The sequence below is a fragment of a genome, unplaced genomic scaffold (assembly GCF_019419815.1).
Source record: "Pyrus x bretschneideri cultivar Hongxiangsu unplaced genomic scaffold, Pyrus_bretschneideri_v1 Contig25, whole genome shotgun sequence".
NCBI lineage: Eukaryota > Viridiplantae > Streptophyta > Magnoliopsida > Rosales > Rosaceae > Pyrus > Pyrus x bretschneideri.
Genome location: NW_025999557.1, coordinates 3,059,976 through 3,078,442, shown reverse-complemented (window position 1 = coordinate 3,078,442; position 18,467 = coordinate 3,059,976). Strand labels below are relative to the sequence as shown.

The 18,467-nt window shown below is 35.0% G+C and overlaps 2 protein-coding genes across 2 annotated transcripts; both read right to left on the bottom strand.

Annotated features, from left to right (window-relative positions):
• Positions 1 to 376: 376 nt before the first annotated feature.
• On the bottom strand, positions 377 to 10,770 carry LOC103965388 (protein SRG1). The gene is made up of 4 exons (XM_009378446.3): positions 10,313 to 10,770; positions 9,226 to 9,473; positions 1,471 to 1,795; positions 377 to 776 (listed from the first exon to the last, which is right to left on the bottom strand). The coding sequence occupies exons 1-4, from the start codon at positions 10,574 to 10,576 to the stop codon at positions 531 to 533; spliced, it is 1,083 nt and encodes a 360-aa protein (XP_009376721.1). The 5' UTR covers positions 10,577 to 10,770; the 3' UTR covers positions 377 to 530.
• On the bottom strand, positions 7,658 to 8,956 carry LOC103931892. The gene has a single exon (XM_048586914.1). It carries the CDS (start codon positions 8,558 to 8,560, stop codon positions 7,808 to 7,810), a length of 753 nt encoding a protein of 250 aa, XP_048442871.1. The 5' UTR covers positions 8,561 to 8,956; the 3' UTR covers positions 7,658 to 7,807.
• Positions 10,771 to 18,467: the final 7,697 nt, after the last annotated feature.

Genomic DNA, 18,467 nt, shown 5'->3' with positions numbered 1-18,467 from the left:
ATGCATCCTTTTCTCTTTCCACGATGACCGACAAGTGCATAACCTTTTCCGTAGTCGGGTTCAAAAAACGAAGAACCGACCAAAAGAAAGGCTCCACCGATCATGGACACCTGGATAGCAAGGGCAAATCCGGCACATCACTGTGGACAAAACAAGCAGCTAAACGGCAAAGCAAAGAAAAATCAGGGGCATCTCTGTCCGGACACTGGTGATGAACAATGCTCCGGGGGAAAATTGAGTTTTAGCATATATGATTTATCTTATTGGATATTGGTTCTATGCATAACTTGTCACATAAGATGATACACTAATATGATACAAAAATATAGTTTCTCTAGCATTACTCCAGATTTGTCTCATGATAACAACCCGAGAATGGTGTCCAAACTTATTATTAGATGATAATTTATGACAATTAAGATATCATTTGGGCAATATTAATTTTACAACATACACCTTTTTATTCTCTTCAGAAATTTACATAAACCTTTTTATTCTCCTCAGAGATATCTCTCTACTGCTTAACATCATTACTTAATCCTCAATTCGTGAAGAAAAGACTTCCCATGAAGCTTACGATCAAAAAATGCTTTGAAATATTCTTCAACACTCAGCCTTCTAAATGCTGCAGGTGTTTGCTCAGTGATCAAACTAGAGGCCGGGCCGATTTCACCATCAACTCTGGGGTTGTAAAATGTGGCGATTGAGAGCCTTTCTTTTTCAGAGTTCACAGTTGCACGATGTTCAATGCTACGATACGTCCCATTTGTTATAACCTGCCATGCATATATTTAAACTCTAAAAGTAAAAGGTAATAGCTGCAATAGGTATAATTATTAAGGATCAAAAGTTTGAAATAATTGTTCAACACATCTCTCACAAAATATAGGACGCACTCACGCAGTAAAAGGTTATTGAAGATTAAGCTATGTGTGAAAGATTTACATGCTTAATAATATAGTTAGTAAACATGGCATGGATAACACTACATTCTTTTTCTTTTTCGGTAACAAATTGTTTAGAGCGAGGGGAGGCAACCCGTTGCTGGTCCAAGGTATACCACATGCCTCTTTGAGGACTTACAGAGAGGGGCCTTAGCCTTTTTTTTTTGTTTTTACAAGTCGCTCACCGAGATGGATTGCTAGCAGCGAGACTCGAACTTAAGTCTTGGTCTAGCAAAAAAAACAATCCTTACGAACTCAACTAACTCTTGTTCGCAACACTACACTCTTTATATACACTTACCAGAGTGAAAATTGGTACCGAGTAATGTTGGAGTAAAATTCTTTTTTACCAAATGATTTTCTACGTTACGGTGTAGATTAATTTTGAATTTGAACTCTATGTAGTTAAAAAAGAACTGATCACCTGATGGTCGATGGTATGAAAATGACAGTTGGATAACATTTTCATCTACGTATCGAGCAAGATAATATTCAAAAGGTTAAAGTTATCAGTGAAAATCATTACCTCTAGAACGTCTCCAATATTCACAATAAAGGCATCTGGTAGTGGCTTCACAGGAACCCAAATCCCATCTTTCTTTACTTGGAGGCCATCCATTTCATTGACTTGTAGGAGGATGGTGAGAGCTCCACCATCAGAGTGAGGGGTCAGACCGAGGACTTTCCCCGGCTGAGGGCACGGAGGGTAATAGTTCACCCTCACCGCTTGCAATGCACCTTCGAATATGTTGGTCGCTTCATTGGTTTCCATCTGCAAAGCTTTTTCCATTTGTGATAGGATAGTCATGGCTAGGTTTTTCAGTTCCAATGAGTAAGTTTCTAAAGTCTCTCTGCATTATAAAAATATAGGTGAATTATTTGTACATATATCTTACAATGATAAATTGTGCCTAAAATATGTTACATATGCAAAATAATTTACGTACAAAATAAAGCAATATTGTTTGATTCAAAATTAATTTACCTATACTTTAAATAAAAATAAAAATTAATTAATTGACAATACATATTATTGTTGTTTTTTTTTTTTGGTCAAAAAATAGATTTTTAAGAAATCACCGATGAGATTTGAACCCAAACAATCATCTAAAGGTCTAATTCCTTTTCACCATTGTGGTAAAGGGCCAATTGCGTATTACTATTGCTCAATATATTTAATAATACATTTAAATAATTTACCTATAAAAATAAGTTATTTGCTCATCATGAATTTGTAAATAGGTAAACTAATTGGTAGAATATTTTTGTACGTATTTGTAGCACTACTATTTATGTGCAAATAATTTATAGCTAAACTACCTATTAATAAAACTTTCTTTGTCAACCATAAGATGATGAAAAAACTATTTAGTCTTCTATCACACAAAAAAAAAAAAAACAAATGATGGGCAATAATTTAATTTTACAAGTCCAAATTTTGGTCCTTTTTATGAGGTAAATTGTTTCAAATCTTTTGAATCTATACACATAGGTACGCTGCATAATTCCTAAAATAGAAAATTAGATTTCAATCCTTAAATAAGATGAAATATAATAAAAAAAAAGTCTTATAGAAGATTAAAAATTGATTTTAGTCCCTAGATTCTATTTAATGCCATCATATGTATTAAATGTCTCTCTTTTTTCTTTATAATTTTATGGTGTTCATAAATTAAATTGTATGAAATTATTATAAATTTTAATTCTGATTATGGTAAGTATCTTTTATAAGAAAATATTTTCGTAGAGACATATATTTAGGAACTAACATTTCGGTACACTAAGTTAGTATAATATGTTTAGGTACGGACATGGTAGACTAGTTTATTATAATATATTTAGGTACCGACATTTCCGTACACTAGTTTAGTATCATATATTTAGGTACGGAATTTTTTGGTACACTTATGTTTTTGCGTATTTTCTTATGTGCCACATATTTAGGTACAGATATTTCGGTACACTAATTTAGTAAAATATATTATGATACGGACGTTTAGATACACTAATTAGAGGAAGTAAAATAAAATTAATGAATTAAAATATGTATAATAATAAATTTTAATTTTAATGTAATATCTATTAAATAGTAAACAAAAATATAATAAGAATTTGAATTTGAATTAAGTACACATTAGAGGACTAAAATCGATACTAATCTAACACAAGGTTTTTATTGAATTTTAATCTTGTTCAAGGATTAAAGTTCAAAAACCCCAAAATCATGTTAGGATGAATATATACCTAAATTGTCACATCCTGGCCCGGGGCGGACCACTTCCCGGGCCCGCTCCACCACCGTAGCACGATATTGTCCGCTTTGGGCTTACCATTCCCTCACGGTTTTGTTTATGGGAACTCACGAGCAACTTCCCAGTGGGTCACCCATCATGGGATTGCTTAAGCCCCCTTCTCACTTAACTTCAGAGTTCCTACGGAACCCGAAGCCCGTGAACTCCCAAAAGGCCTCGTGCTTGGTAGGGATGAAAATATACATTTAAGGATCACTCCCCTGGGCGATGTGGGATGTCACAATCCACCCCCCCTTAGGGGCCCGACGTCCTCGTCGGCACACCACGGCCAGGGTTAGGCTCTGATACCAAATTGTCACATCCCGGCCCGGGGCGGACCACTTCCCGGGCTCGCTCCACCACTGTAGCACGATATTGTCCGCTTTGGGCTTACCATTCCCTCACGGTTTTGTTTTTGGGAACTCACGAGGAACTTCCCAGTGGGTCACCCATCATGGAAGTGCTCAAGCCCCCTTCTCGCTTAACTTCGGAGTTCCTACGGAACCCGAAGCCAGTGAGCTCCCAAGGCCTCGTGCTTGGTAGGGATGAGAATATACATTTAAGGATCACTCTCCTGGGCGATGTGGGATGTTACATAAATACCCTAATGCACTGATATCTATCAATAATATTATTAGACACATACAAATGATTTCATAGGTAACACGTATTAATAGAAGTAAGTCAATATGTTACACTCGCTTATAGCAATACTCTAACTAGAGATTGTGTTGGGGTTTAAAAATGCTTCACTACTTTGGAGATGTTTATCTCACAAAGAAAAATGTAACGTAGCGGAATTGATAGGCAAGAGAAAGAAAGAATTCTCAAAGTATTACACAAGGTTTTTACACTCACAAACTTAGTACAAGAGGAAACACTCAAACACTCTTAGAAGCTTTGTTGCTTCTTCTTACTTCTTACTTGACACTCTCACTTCTTGCTACTTGCTCTCTTGGTTGTTACAAAAGGTGTGGATGTCTTCTCCTTTTATAGGCATGGATGGAACCTTGGAGAAGCATGAAAACATTATGCTAGAGATATCTAGATAATTCCACTACCTTCCTAAGCTAGAATTACCTACACTAATCTTGTATGTTGGTGGAATCCTCACCATTCTTCTAGACTCTTCCACCAACTTGAACTTTGCTAGAATTCTCTAGCATACGCATGGATCTTTCTTTGTGTATGGGCCGGATCAATTATCTTTGGGCCAAGACAAGATTACAATTCAACATCCCCCCTTAATCTTGTCTTGTGACGCCAATTGAGTTTCTTAGTCTGACAAAGTCTTCTTGTTTGAGTGGCTTGGTGAATATGTCGGCAACTTGGTCTTGAGACTTCACGTATTCCACTTGCACATCCTTTCTTGCAATGCACTCTCTTAAGAAATGATAACGGGTATCTATGTGCTTGCTCCTGTCATGGATTACTGGATTCTTTGCTAGAGCTATTGCAGACTTGTTGTCGACATAGATCTTTGTTGGCTCTTCTTGTCGCATTCTTAATTCTTTCAGCAAGTTTCTCAGCCAGATTGCATGACAGACATATGAAGTAGCAGCTACGTATTCAGCTTCGCAGGTAGAGAGAGTGACAATCGGTTGCTTCTTCGACATCCATGTGAATGCAGCGTCTCCCATGAAGAACACAAATCCAGTAGTGCTTTTTCTATCGTCGGAATCTCCTGCCCAATCACTGTCGCTATATCCAGCAAGTTTGTAGTTATCAGAACTTGAATAAAACAAGCCAAAGTTAACAGTACCTTTGAGGTATCGAAGAATTCTTTTGGCCGTTTTCAAATGTGTAGTTGTGGGATTCTCCATGTGGCGACTGATTAATCCGACAGCATAGAGAATATCTGGTCTTGTGCAAGTCAAGTAGCGTAAGCTTCCAACTAGACTTTTGAAAAATGTTGGATCTACGCTTCCTCCTTTATCATACTTGGTTAGTTTGATTCCGCACTCTATTGGCGTGCTCACGGGCTTGCAGTCGTCCATTTTGAACTTTTTCAGTATCTCCTTTGTGTAGCTTTCTTGGGAGATGAAAATTCCTTCTTCGTTCTGCTTGACTTCAATGCCTAGGTAATATGCCATCAACCCGATGTCGGTCATCTCAAATTCTTTGGTCATCACTCTCTTGAACTCTTCAAACATGCTTGGATTACTCCCGGTGAAGATTAAATCATCCACATATAAGCACACAATCAAAATATCTCCATCTTTGACTTTGACGTAGAGAGCATGTTCATGAGGGCACTTGATGAAGTTGTTTTCCTGAAAGTACTTGTCGATGCGACTATTCCATGCTCGTGGCGCTTGTTTTAACCCATAGAGGGCTTTCTTCAGCTTCAGAACTTTGTCTTCATGCCCTTTGATCTCATAGCCTGACGGTTGCTGAATGTAGACTTCTTCTTCAAGGACTCCATTTAGGAAGGCGGACTTCACATCCATTTGTTGAATCTTCCAACTATTTTGAGCTGCCAAAGAAATTAGCAATCGTATAGTTTCCAACCGAGCAACGGGTGCGAATACCTCATCATAGTCGATTCCGGCTCTTTGACTATAGCCTTTCGCCACTAGTCTTGCCTTGTATCTTTTGACCTCTCCATTGGCATTTTTCTTTGTCTTGTACACCCACTTGACTCCGATGGCTTTGTGTCCTTTCGGAAGAATAGCAAGTTCCCATGTATCATTCTTCTGGATTGCTTCAATTTCTTCATCCATTGCTTTCCTCCACTTAGTATCTTGCACTGCTTCTTGGAAGTCGACTGGTTCATAATCAGCAAAGAGACAGAAAAGTGTAGGATTATCAAGTCTTTCAGCTACCTCATAAAGATCTCGTATACTTCTTGTGCGTGGTACTTCTCTTTCATTTAGACTCCCACTTGACAATGCTGATGCTGATGAATTACCATGATTGGTTGATGTTGGTGAAGCAGGTGGAGTAGTGGATTCTTGTTGAACCTCTCTTGCTTGCTCCATCATCCCTTGTTCATTATCTTCTTCAAATTGAGGAAAGAAGTGAAGCTCACCTGCATGCGGGCCAAAATCCCATTCTCCTTCTTCATCGAACATCACGTCTCGACTGATCACCGTCTTCCCATTGTTTGGATTATACAATTTATAGCCTTTTGAATTGGTGTCATAGCCGATGAAGATGAACTTCTCACTTTTGTCGTCGAGTTTGGTTCTCCTCTCGTCTGGTACGTGTACATGGGCTATGCTTCCAAAAACTCTTAGATGAGAAATACCTGGTTTTCTTCCACTCCATGCTTCTTGCGGAGTTTTTCCCCACACACTCCTTGTTGGAGACCGATTGGATAGGTAGACAGCACATGCTACAGCTTCTGCCCACAATTCCTTAGGCAATTTCTTGCTTTTGAGCATGCTTCGAGCCATGTCGAGGATGGTTCGATTTTTTCTTTCCGCCACTCCATTTTGTTGAGGGGATCTTGGAACTGTCAAAGGTCGACGAATTCCATTTGCTTCACAAAACTCTTGAAATTCCTTCGAAGTAAATTCTCCTCCTCGATCAGATCTCATGGCTTTGATCTTGCAACCACTCTCCTTTTCTATAGTGGCTTTGAACTTCTTGAATGCTCCAAAGACTTTTGATTTCTGCTTCAAGAAATACACCCAGGTTTTTCTTGAAAAAATCATCAATGAAGAGAAGGAAATAATTATTTTTACCCAAAGAGCTTGGTTTTATTGGACCGCACACATCTGTGTGAATGAGCTCGAGTGGCTTCTGGGCTCTTGTGGTCGACTCCTTTGGAAAGCTTTTCCTGAACTGTTTCCCAAGTAAACATCCTTCACAAACTTGATCAGGGTGGCTGATGCACGGTAAGCCTCGCACCATCTCCTTCTTGGATAATAACTCCAATCCCCCAAAGTTAAGATGCCCAAAACGAAGATGACAAAGCCAAGATATGTCTTTGTAACATATCTTGAGACACTTTGCAACATCGTTTTGAATGTTCATGGGAAACATCCTATTCTTTGACATTTTCGCCTTGGCAATTAATCTTCCTTTGTCATCTCTAAGAAAAAGGATATAATTTTTCGTATGAAAATCATAACCTTTTTCTAAGAGTTGACCCAAACTCAAAATGTTGCTTTTCATATTGGGCACGTAGCAGACATTTGAAATTAATTGGTGACCGCCATTTTCCAAGGGAATAAGGATGTTACCTTTTCCTTTTACCGGTATTTTGGATTCATCTCCAAAAGAAACGTTGCCACTCACTGATTCATTGAGCTCTACGAAGATGCTTCTTCTTCCGCACATGTGGTTGCTAGCGCCGGTGTCAAGGTACCATGTATAGTCTTGGTCTCCATCATTGTTCTTGCATGCTAGTAGCACAACACCATTCTCTTCTTTCTCTTCTTTCACATAATTGACCTTCTCATCAAGTCTGCTGTTTGGAGCTCTACATTCCCAAGCATAATGCCCAAACTTTTGACAATTATAGCATTGAACTTGAGATTTTTCATACCTTGAGTTTGAGCGTCCTCTTCCGCGACCTTTTGTTGAGCTTTCTCCTCTTTCGTAGTTGCTATGGTTGTTTAAGTTCTAACCACATCCACGCCCATGTCCACGTCTGCGACCTCGACCACGACTTCTTCCGTATCGGCTTCTCTCGTTGTCAAAGCTTTCTTCTTTCTTCTTTGGCTGAACATGCGTCTTAAGGAGCTGCTCATCATTCCCTTGCCTCTTCTTATGTTTCTCTTCATATGCTTGTAGCGAACCCATTAATTGCTCTATACTAATTTCTTCCAAGTTTTTAGTTTCTTCAATCGTCACGACAATGTGCTCGAACTTGGGGTCCAACGAGCGTAGTATCTTCTCCATAATTCTAACATCTTCTAACTTTTCTCCGTTTCTTTTTAATTGATTGGAAACAGCTAAGACTCTTGAGAAATAATCAGAGATTGATTCAGACCCTTTCATTTGTAGAGATTCAAACTCACCTCTTAATACTTGAAGACGAACCTTTTTCACTTGTTCGGCTCCTTTGTAAGAGGTTTGAAGCTTCTCCCATGCTTGCTTGGCAGAGGTTGCACTCGAGACCTTCTCAAAGCCATTGTCATCTAATGCTTGGTAGATGAGATAGAGAGCCTTCTTGTCTCTCTTTCTTGAATCTTTCAAACTCTCCTTCTGGGGTTGAGACAGAGTAGCTTCATCTTCTGGCTCAGTGTAGCCTTTCTCCACGACTTCCCAGACATCATGTGCACCCAAAAGGGCCTTCATTTTGATACTCCAATTATCGAAGTTGTTGCTGTCGAGCACTGGAACTTGGAAGGCTGCCATAGCATTGCTAGCCATAGCTCTGGTACCACTTTGTTGGGGTTTAAAAATGCTTCACTACTTTGGAGATGTTTATCTCACAAAGAAAAATGTAACGCAGCGGAATTGATAGGCAAGAGAAAGAAAGAATTCTCAAAGTATTACACAAGGTTTTTATTCACTCACAAACTTAGTACAAGAGGAAACACTCAAACACTCTTAGAAGTTTTGTTGCTTCTTCTTACTTCTTACTTGACACTCTCACTTCTTGCTACTTGCTCTCTTGGTTGTTACAAAAGGTGTGGATGTCTTCTCCTTTTATAGGCATGGATGGAACCTTGGAGAAGCATGAAAACATTATGCTAGAGATATCTAGATAATTCCACTACCTTCCTAAGCTAGAATTACCTACACTAATCTTGTATGTTGGTGGAATCCTCACCATTCTTCTAGACTCTTCCACCAACTTGAACTTTGCTAGAATTCTCTAGCATATGCATGGATCTTTCTTTGTGTATGGGCCGGATCAATTATCTTTGGGCCAAGACAAGATTACAATTCAACAGATTGTCAGTAATAAAATCAGTTTTTTTTTTTTTTTTTTCCTTTTACTAAATAACATTACTCTTCGATAAATTCGTGCATTCACATTCATATTGCAGAAATTCATAGACAAACATATTTATTTGGAATCATGAGAGGACCTGAAAGGAGAAGGGAGTTTTGGGAGTAAGCGAGGCTTCCTCAGTTGGACAGGAAGGGTGGTCAAGAAGAAAGTGTCAGCCCAATCGAGTTTTTGGTCTTCAGAAACTACAAAGGATTGTCCAAAACCTTCAATGTCTCCTGGCTGTTGCGAAAAAATTTTCTTCTCTTCCATGGGTAGGTTGAAGAACTCTTGAGTTTCTGTCTTCATTTTCTCCAACAAGGAAGAGCTCACACCATGGTTTACCAGCTGTAAAAATATATAGAGTGAATATTATGGCCAAAAAACCCACGAAATAGCAAATTCTAAAATTTAGTATGCAGGCAAGGTGAAAAAAACATAGGTTAGGCCTAGAAAGTAGCCAAGTTAACCAAGGAAAAGAAGAACAAAAAACTAAAATATATTTTGGAGCAACCTATTAACGAAATTTTTTTTCAGCAACCTAATTTATAGCTTAGTGCCTAGGATTCCACATCATGGTATCTGTTTGCACCATACTTCGCCCGAGCAGGGGTCTCACATGTAAAATCCAACGGCCATATGGACTTCACATTATCTAAGTTGTGTTGTTCATGTGTTAGACTTCAAAACTCACTACACGTGAGTAAGGGTGTTGATAGTATGAATCCCCAATTGGAGAGAAAAGACTTTACATGTTTTTATATTAGTTGAGCTACACTTCATATTACCACTTGATTTTGTTATGAAACCTCAATTTGATACCTAAAATGGTTTTACCCGTAAAAACGGTCCTTAAATAACCAAACGGTCGAAGCCATGAATTTCCAAATGGGTGGGCTGGCTATTTTTAAGTTTGACTCACTTGTTGCTAACATGAATTTCAATCAACGACAAATCAAGGGAAACTTTGATATAGAAGTGGACTACTAATTAAGCTTAACTTGAGGTGAAATATATATATATAATTACATGATTACATAGTTATGTACTGCTTTTCATATCGCCAACGAAGACTCGATGATACTAGACTAAATGATCATCGACAAATTCCTCGAACTCGCGGGCAAAAAACAATCAGAACTATTTGATGAAAGATTTAGGTGGAAAAGGCTAGGTAATTTAATTACCTGAAAGAAACCCCACTCTTGGCAAGCAAAATGGAGCCTGGCTAGTTCAGCTTCAGAAATGGTTGATTCTTGTGAAAGCAATTTTTGCATGTCAATGGATGGTATTTGATGAGCATGATGATCAGAACTGATTATCTCTTGATGATGAGGCTGTATGTATCTGGGTGGGATTGTGAGTATTGGCTTCTTTACTAATTCTTGAACACTAGGAACAAGAAGAGAACCACCGTACAAGCTCTTCCCGGCAAATGCCTTTTTGTCCATACTTAGCTTTTGTGTACGCTGTAAGTAATGGGTGTTTTAGATAGGCTCTGGTAATGGTATATGTACTAACGGTGTAGAATACTATGTGTGGGTGGGTGTGTGTGTGTGTGTGTGTGTGTGTATGTATATTTTGTTCCTCTCTCTTGTTCTTGCCGTTGGTGCTACGATGACGACTGATGATCAAAAGGTTGGCTTGTCAGACTCTCCTTTGTGCCTCACTTTCTGCATGAGTTCAGTAGCGATATGGACCTGTCACCAACCTACCTTTGAATCTTGATCTGATTAGAATAGTCTCTCTCTCTCTCTTCAGAAAGGACACGTGGTTCCTTAATGGTCGTGTATTATTCTTATCTATTTGTATAAACAAGATATCAATTAAGTTCAAATTACATAAATGATGAGTTAGAGCATCTACAACAGACTTCCTAAATGAGCTTCTAGCTCAAGTTTATAATGGATTTGAAAATGTTCATTTCTAATCACACTTTCTATCCACTTCTTGGGATAAAGATTTTTCTATGAGCACTAAATCTAAGGAGTGAGAAAGGCGAACCTAACATTAATCATTAATATTTAATAATATTTTAAATAAAAACTCTCTGCATATTAGTCCACAATTATAACTTCCTAACTTAGAATCACTTAGTACATGGTCTAATGATATTTTTCTTTACTTGTAAGTGAGAGGTCTTATGTTCGATTCTCGCCAAAAACGAGTTTGAACCACATTATTAATAGCCCATTATAAGGTTAAACCTACCATTTCTCCTAATATAGATAATATCGTTTGTTCAAAAAAAAAATTCCTAAATTAGAGAATATAATTGGAGAAGAAATTTTTTAGGGATCTCTTAAAATAATTTACTAGTCTTTTTAGCTGCAATCTAACTAAAAAATATTTTGTTATATTTGGAAAAGAATCCTCGCTGAATCCTTTTCCTGAGGATCTTAGGAATCCCATGATCGGGACCGTGCATCGTACATCGTGCAGTGAAAAATCATTTTAAAATTTAAAATTAAATATAAATAATACCTAATAAAAACTGACCACACGATGCACGGTCCCGATCATGAGATTCTGAGAATCCCTAGAATCCCAAGGAAAAGGATCTGGCGTTATATTTGACTTCATAAGACAAAACATATCACTAGAGATGACACGTATCAATGTCTAGAAAAGATTAAAAAAGGATGAACTGTGCGTAGTTGCTTTATTCTTAATTTACAATTCAAGCCCTTTAACAGAAAGGATTTTTAATTTTTCTAAAAATTGGAGATTAGTTGTAGAACCCACTCTATATCGAATTTCAACGATCCGAATAATCTATTTTGTAAGTCTAGATTCATAGATCATTCTTGCAAAAATTCAATTCAATCTGAAACTTTTTGCCTATTTAATTATCACAAAGGAGTTTCAATGTTTCTTAGAGAATAAAATGTTCATCAATTTCTTTGAAATTAATTAGATGCCTCAAATAGTTCCGATTTGGCTAATATTTTGCAAGGGATGATCTATGAAATGCACCTTTGAAAAATGACTGTTCAAAACGTTAAAGTTCAATGTGATGTGGTCCTCACAACTACTTTCTATTTTTTAAGGGAAAAAAAATGAAGATTCCTTTCCTTAAAAACCTCTATTTACAATATAACTAAGATCTTGTAGAGGATAAAATAACATTAGTTTGCAACTTTTTTTTGCCAACTCAGTGTAAAGATCTTGTAGAGGATAGAATCATTGAAGCATTATTAATCTTCTACGCATGCAAAGGGAGAATGCAAAGGATAAAGTTTTCATAATATTTAAATTACTGTTCTTCTATTTGGATATCAAAAAAAAAAAGAAAAATCCACGTAGTAGGACCATAGACGGTTACGTTCATTATTTTTTAAAATATATTTTAATAAAAACAATAATATTTAAAATAAGTAAACTTAATGAATAATAAAAAAGTAACACAATAAAAAGATAATTTCTAAACTCATAATTATGATACAAGCAAGATGTCTAATATATAAGGAAAAGTCTTGTTCAAATCTAATATCGGTGGCCGATTAGGTAGCCCCATGGCGATTTCTATTGTCAATTAAGGGGACCTTTCTGAGTTCATTGTCATCTTCAAATTATAGTTGTGTGGATAAGAATTCTAGAGAGGTTGACTACGCAATGTCACGACGACGGTCTATATTTCTTGTTTAAATTAAAGAAATTTAGCTTGGCTTCAGTAGCAATACTGCTCATGAACTGTGACAGGTTTGTCCAGCATACATTGAGATTGAAATGGCTTGGATCAATAATGTAATGCAATGTAATGTTGAATTAAGATGTCATGCAACTATAAACTTATTTTGTGTAAGTTGATCTTCTTCTACTAATCAGTATTGGCTCCTTTTCTTTTTGTTATGTTTCAGTATCAAAACGCCCAAGAGACATACATGGGGGGCTCTTTGCACTCAAGTTACACGAGCAATTTTGCTCGACCTGAATGAAAAAAAGTTGAAGTTTCATCATAAAATAAATTGACAATAAAGGGTTAGGTAAACTTCCGATGGGAAACACTTCATCACACTTTTCTCATGTGTAATGAATTTTCAAGTCTAACACGTAAATCAAGCTGCTCTGATACTCTAATTGAAATTCCAGCATTAATCAATTAGCAGTATGACAAATTAACTAACTTCTTATCAGCCTTTACAAGATTAGTGAACTTCTGATATACGACATTTATTTACATCTTCATACCGAATGCAACGAGTCCTCCTTTTGTATGTCTTAGCTAGGCAAACGAATAACATCCCACATACTACTAGGCTCCACATCCTTTTTGACCTCCGTAGAAACCCTAACAACTGTCACAAATTGTGATGAAAAAGTTAAAGCATATGGTCAATAGTTTATTGCAGCAAGGCCATATGATTCAGCCTTAGAGAAGGAAGAGAACCAACTTGAATAAGCGTAAGCATTGCATGGAAAATATACAATATGCATAGAATATTTACAGCTCTTTCTTTTGACTGCTTAATGCTTACTACCATATGCAGGACCTGAAAGCTACAAATCAATTATACATATGCCAATGTGCGATACATGAAAACGAAAGAGATCCCTCGTTTTATAATTTTCGGGTCTTCCTTTTATCTAACCTATGTAGAAATTCATGTACAACATATATTACTAAATTTAACGACTGAATGTGCGGTCAACAATCCACAAATATCTAGCAAGTGGAATATCTAAGCAACTTACACTAGTAAAAAAAAAAACTCTTGCGTGACGAAACACACATTGTCCCCCAAAGTAACTTTGCACAACGAAACTCTAAACTTCGTTGCTCAAAGTCTTGCTTGACAAAAAACACATTGTCACACAAAGTCAAAGTGACTTTGCGCCATGAAACAACATCGTTGCGCAAAGTCTTGCGTGACAAAATTTTGCGCAACGAAAAACACATCGTCGCGTGCGCAACGAAAATTTAAATTTTATTGCGGAAAGTCTTTAGAAAAATAAATAAGATTAAAAAAATTATTTTTTAAAATCTTTGCGGGGCATAATTCAAATATTTTGTTGCCTAAACCAATTTATTTTTGTTTTTTATTTTGTACGTATAACGCTTAAGAAATTGAATGGTATACATATTTATTAAGTAGCTTTAAATTTATTGTTGTAGTTCGGATCGGGTTTTTGTTAGAAAAATATATTATTGTAGTTAGGATCGGATTTTTGTTAGAAAAAATATATTTTAAATTGACGATCGAATTAGTTCATTTTATTCATACAAGGTCAAGGAGTGTAACTGTAAAAAAGCATCAAAATCCGAGTTGAAATTACCGTTAAGTCGTGAATTTTCCGTTTATAACCGTCGAAAAGTTTTATCTCATTCATTGACCTCTGAATGTTTATTTTTTTCGATTTTTGGCTTTTATGATCTTGAAGTATATACAAACAAGTTTGATGGTTGGATCGTTGAAACTAGTTTCGTAGAATGCGTATCCCATCAAAACAATTCACTAACACTTAAGAGTTTATTTATACTTTCATTAAGTATAACATAAGATTTTGTGGTATCCACTAATATAAATATTTTAAATTGAAGATCGAATTTAGTCATTATATTCAAATAGGGTCAAGGAGTATAGCTATTAAAAATCATCAAAATTGGAGTTAAAATAACCGTTAAATTGTGATTTTTCTTTTATAACTGTCGAAAACTTTTGTCCCATTACTTGATCTTTGAATTTTTTTTTTCTTGCGATTTTTGGCGTATGTGATCTCGAAGTATATACAAACAAGTTTGACGATTGGATCGTTGAAACTAATTTCGTAGAATGCGTATCCCACCAAAACAATAGATTTATTAGCACTTAGAGTTTATTTATACTTTCATTATGTATAACATAAGATTTTGTGGTATCCACTTGTGTAAATATTTTAAATTAAAGATTGAATTCATTCATTGTATTCATATAAGGTCAAAGAGTGTGGCTATAAAAAAATCATCAAAATCGGAGTTAAAATAACCATTAAATCGTGATTTTTCGTTTATAACCGTCGAAAACTTTTGTCCCGTTTCTTGATCTCTGAATGTTTGTTTTTTGCAATCTTTGGCATATGCGATTTCGAAGTATATACAAACAAGTTTGATGGTTGGATCATTGAAACTAGTTTCGTAGAATGTGTATCCCATCAAAACAATAGATTCACTAACACTTAAAGAGTTTATTTATACTTTCATTATATATAACATAAGATTTTGTGGTATCCACTAGTGTAAATATTTTAAATTAAAGATCAAATTCATTCATTGTACTCATATAGGGTCAAGGAGTGTAGCTGTAAAAAAAATCATCAAAATTGGAGTTAAAATAACTGTTAAATTGTGATTTTTCGTTTATAACCATTGAAAAGTTTTGTCCCGTTACTTGATCCCTGAATGTTTGTTTTTTGCAATTTTTGGCATATGCAATCTCGAAGTATATACAAACAAGTTTGACAGTTGGATCATTGAAACTAGTTTCGTAGAATACGTATCCCATCAAAATAATAAATCCACTAACACTTCGAGTTTATTTATACTTTCATTAAGTATAACATAAGATTTTGTGGTATCCATTCATGTAAATATTTTTAATTGAAGATCAAATTCATTCATTGTATTCATATAGGATCAAGGAGTGTAGCTGTAAAAAATCATCAAAATCGGAGTTAAAATAACCGTTAAATCGTGATTTTTCGTTTATAACCGTTGAAAACTTTCGTTCCGTTACTTGATCTCTGAATGTTTGTTTTTTGCGATTTTTGGAATATATGATCTCAAAGTATATACAAACAAGTTTGACGGTTGGATCATTGAAACTAGTTTCGTAGAATGCGTATCCCATCAAAACAATAGATTCACTAACACTTAGAGTTTATTTATACTTTCATTTTATATAACATAAGATTTTATGGTATCCACTAGTGTAAATATTTTAAATTAAAGATTGAATTCATTCATTGTATTCATATAGGGTCAAAGAGTGTAGTTGTAAAAAAACATCAAAATCGGAGTTAAAATAACTGTTAAATTGTTATTTTTCGTTTATAACCGTTGAAAAGTTTTGTTCCGTTACTTGATCTCAAAGTATATACAAATAAGTTTGACGGTTGGATCATTGAAACTAGTTTTGTAGAATGCGTATCCCATCATAACAATAGATTCACTAACACTTAGAGTTTATTTATACTTTCATCATGTATAACATAATATTTTGTGGTATCAACTAATGTAAATATTTTAAATTAAAGATCGAATTTGTTCATTGTATTCATATAGGATCAAGGATGTAGCTGTAAAAAATCATCAAAATCAGAGTTAAAATAACCGTTAAATCGTGATTTTTCGTTTATAACCGTTGAAAACTTTTGTCCTGTTACTTGATCTCTGAATGTTTGTTTTTTGTGATTTTTGACGTATGGAATATCGAAGTATATACAAACAAGTTTGACGGTTGGATCGTTGAAACTAGTTTCGTAGAATGCGTATCTCATCAAAATAATGAATCCACTAACACTTAGAGTTTATTTATACTTTCATTGAGTATAACATAAGATTTTGTGGTATCTATTAATGTAAATATTTTTAATTGAAGATCGAATTCATTCATTGTATTCATATAGGGTCAAGGAGTGTAGCTGTAAAAAATCATCAAAATTAGAGTTAAAATGAAGGAAAACTAATGAAAATAGCTTGAAAAGTTTTAGTTTTAATAAAAAACCAAGTTATAAGTTTTGTTTAATGATTAATACAAGGCCCATAATAAAGTAGTCCAACTAAAAATTGCCTAACTATAATAAATTATGATTTGTCGATTTTACCCCTAACTTTTTTAGGTTGAGTTCCAGATTTTCGTCGTTAATGGAGTACATCGTTGTTTGCAAACCTTCTTTTTCTTCGTTAGTAGAGTTCATTGTTTGTTTCTCCAGATAATAAATTTGAGATCTGTATGTTATTCAATAATAATGACGGGTCACTGTTTCTGGACTGTAAAAATAAACTATTTTTGGATTTTAAGTAACACTGTTTCTGGAATCTAAGTCACTGTTTCTAGAATCTAAGTTACTGTTTTTGGAATCTAAGTCATTATTTCTGGAATATAAGTCACTGTTTCTAGATCCAAATGAAATAGTCACACTGTTTCTTAAATGTAAGATAGAAAATAAATAATGAAATTCATTGTATTTGGATTCAAAGCAAAATAAGCATCTTATTTCTTAAATATAATCATCTGATGCATGAAAGAAAATAAACAATCAAAGGTTAAAACGCAGACTGTTTCTGGAATCAAAGTCACTATTTCTGAAATTTAAGTCAATGTTTCTGGATTTTTGTTCTTTTCTTTCCAGATACAGTGTTTGTTTGTGCACAAAAAACTAACACTGCATCTGATTTTTTTTTCCATAAACAGTGTTATGTTTTGGATTCTCCAGAAATAGTTTTATGTTTTTGTTTTTTTTTCTTCCTATTTACAAACGCCTGACATGCACATACATCATCGGAACCGTAGGTCCTTATTAGATCTGATTGAAATAAAATACTAACACTATAAATTGTTTGTGGTGCAGATAAAGGATGAGGATGAAGATGATGACGAGGAAGAGGAGGATAAGGGCATGAAAGAGGTAGACAATAGTTTTGGATGATTTTTTATTAAACTTTGAGCCCTTTTGGTTAAATAACATTTTAGGATGGTTTTTGGTTAAATATTTGTTGGCCCAAGCCCTTTTCATTAAAACCCCCTTAAAATAATCGTTAAATTGTGATTTTTCATTTATTTATATAAGTGTAGTTGTATACATGTTGACACACCCCGACCCGGAATGTCCACTAAAACTCCGAATTGAGCTGTGTTGGCTTCGTCACCTTCTAAAATCAAGGCGTGCTGGCCGTCACGCCTTGATTTCGGTTGGGGTGTGTCACATGCGTTGCACAAGCCAATTTATTTTTGTTTTTTATTTTATTTTATTTTATATTATAAATTTTAAAATATAGTTGTTTTCATAAGTTTTTATTATTTTTTAAAAAATTTGTGCGACGGATATCAACATTTCGTCGCGTAATAGTTATTTACTTTTTTTAATTTATTTTTATATTTTATATTGTTAAAGTAAATTATTTTTTTTATTTTTTATTATCTTCTTTGCGCGACGAATACATATGTGGTCACCCAAACCTTATTTATTTTAATTTATTTATATTTTAAATTGTAAAATAAATTTATTTCCTTTTTATTATTTATAAAAATTATTTTTATAAATTTTACGTTACGAACCAATATTTCATCGTGCATAATCCTTAAATTTGGACAAGAGCCAAAAATGGGATGCGGGATTTTTTTTTTTTTTTAAAGACTTTGC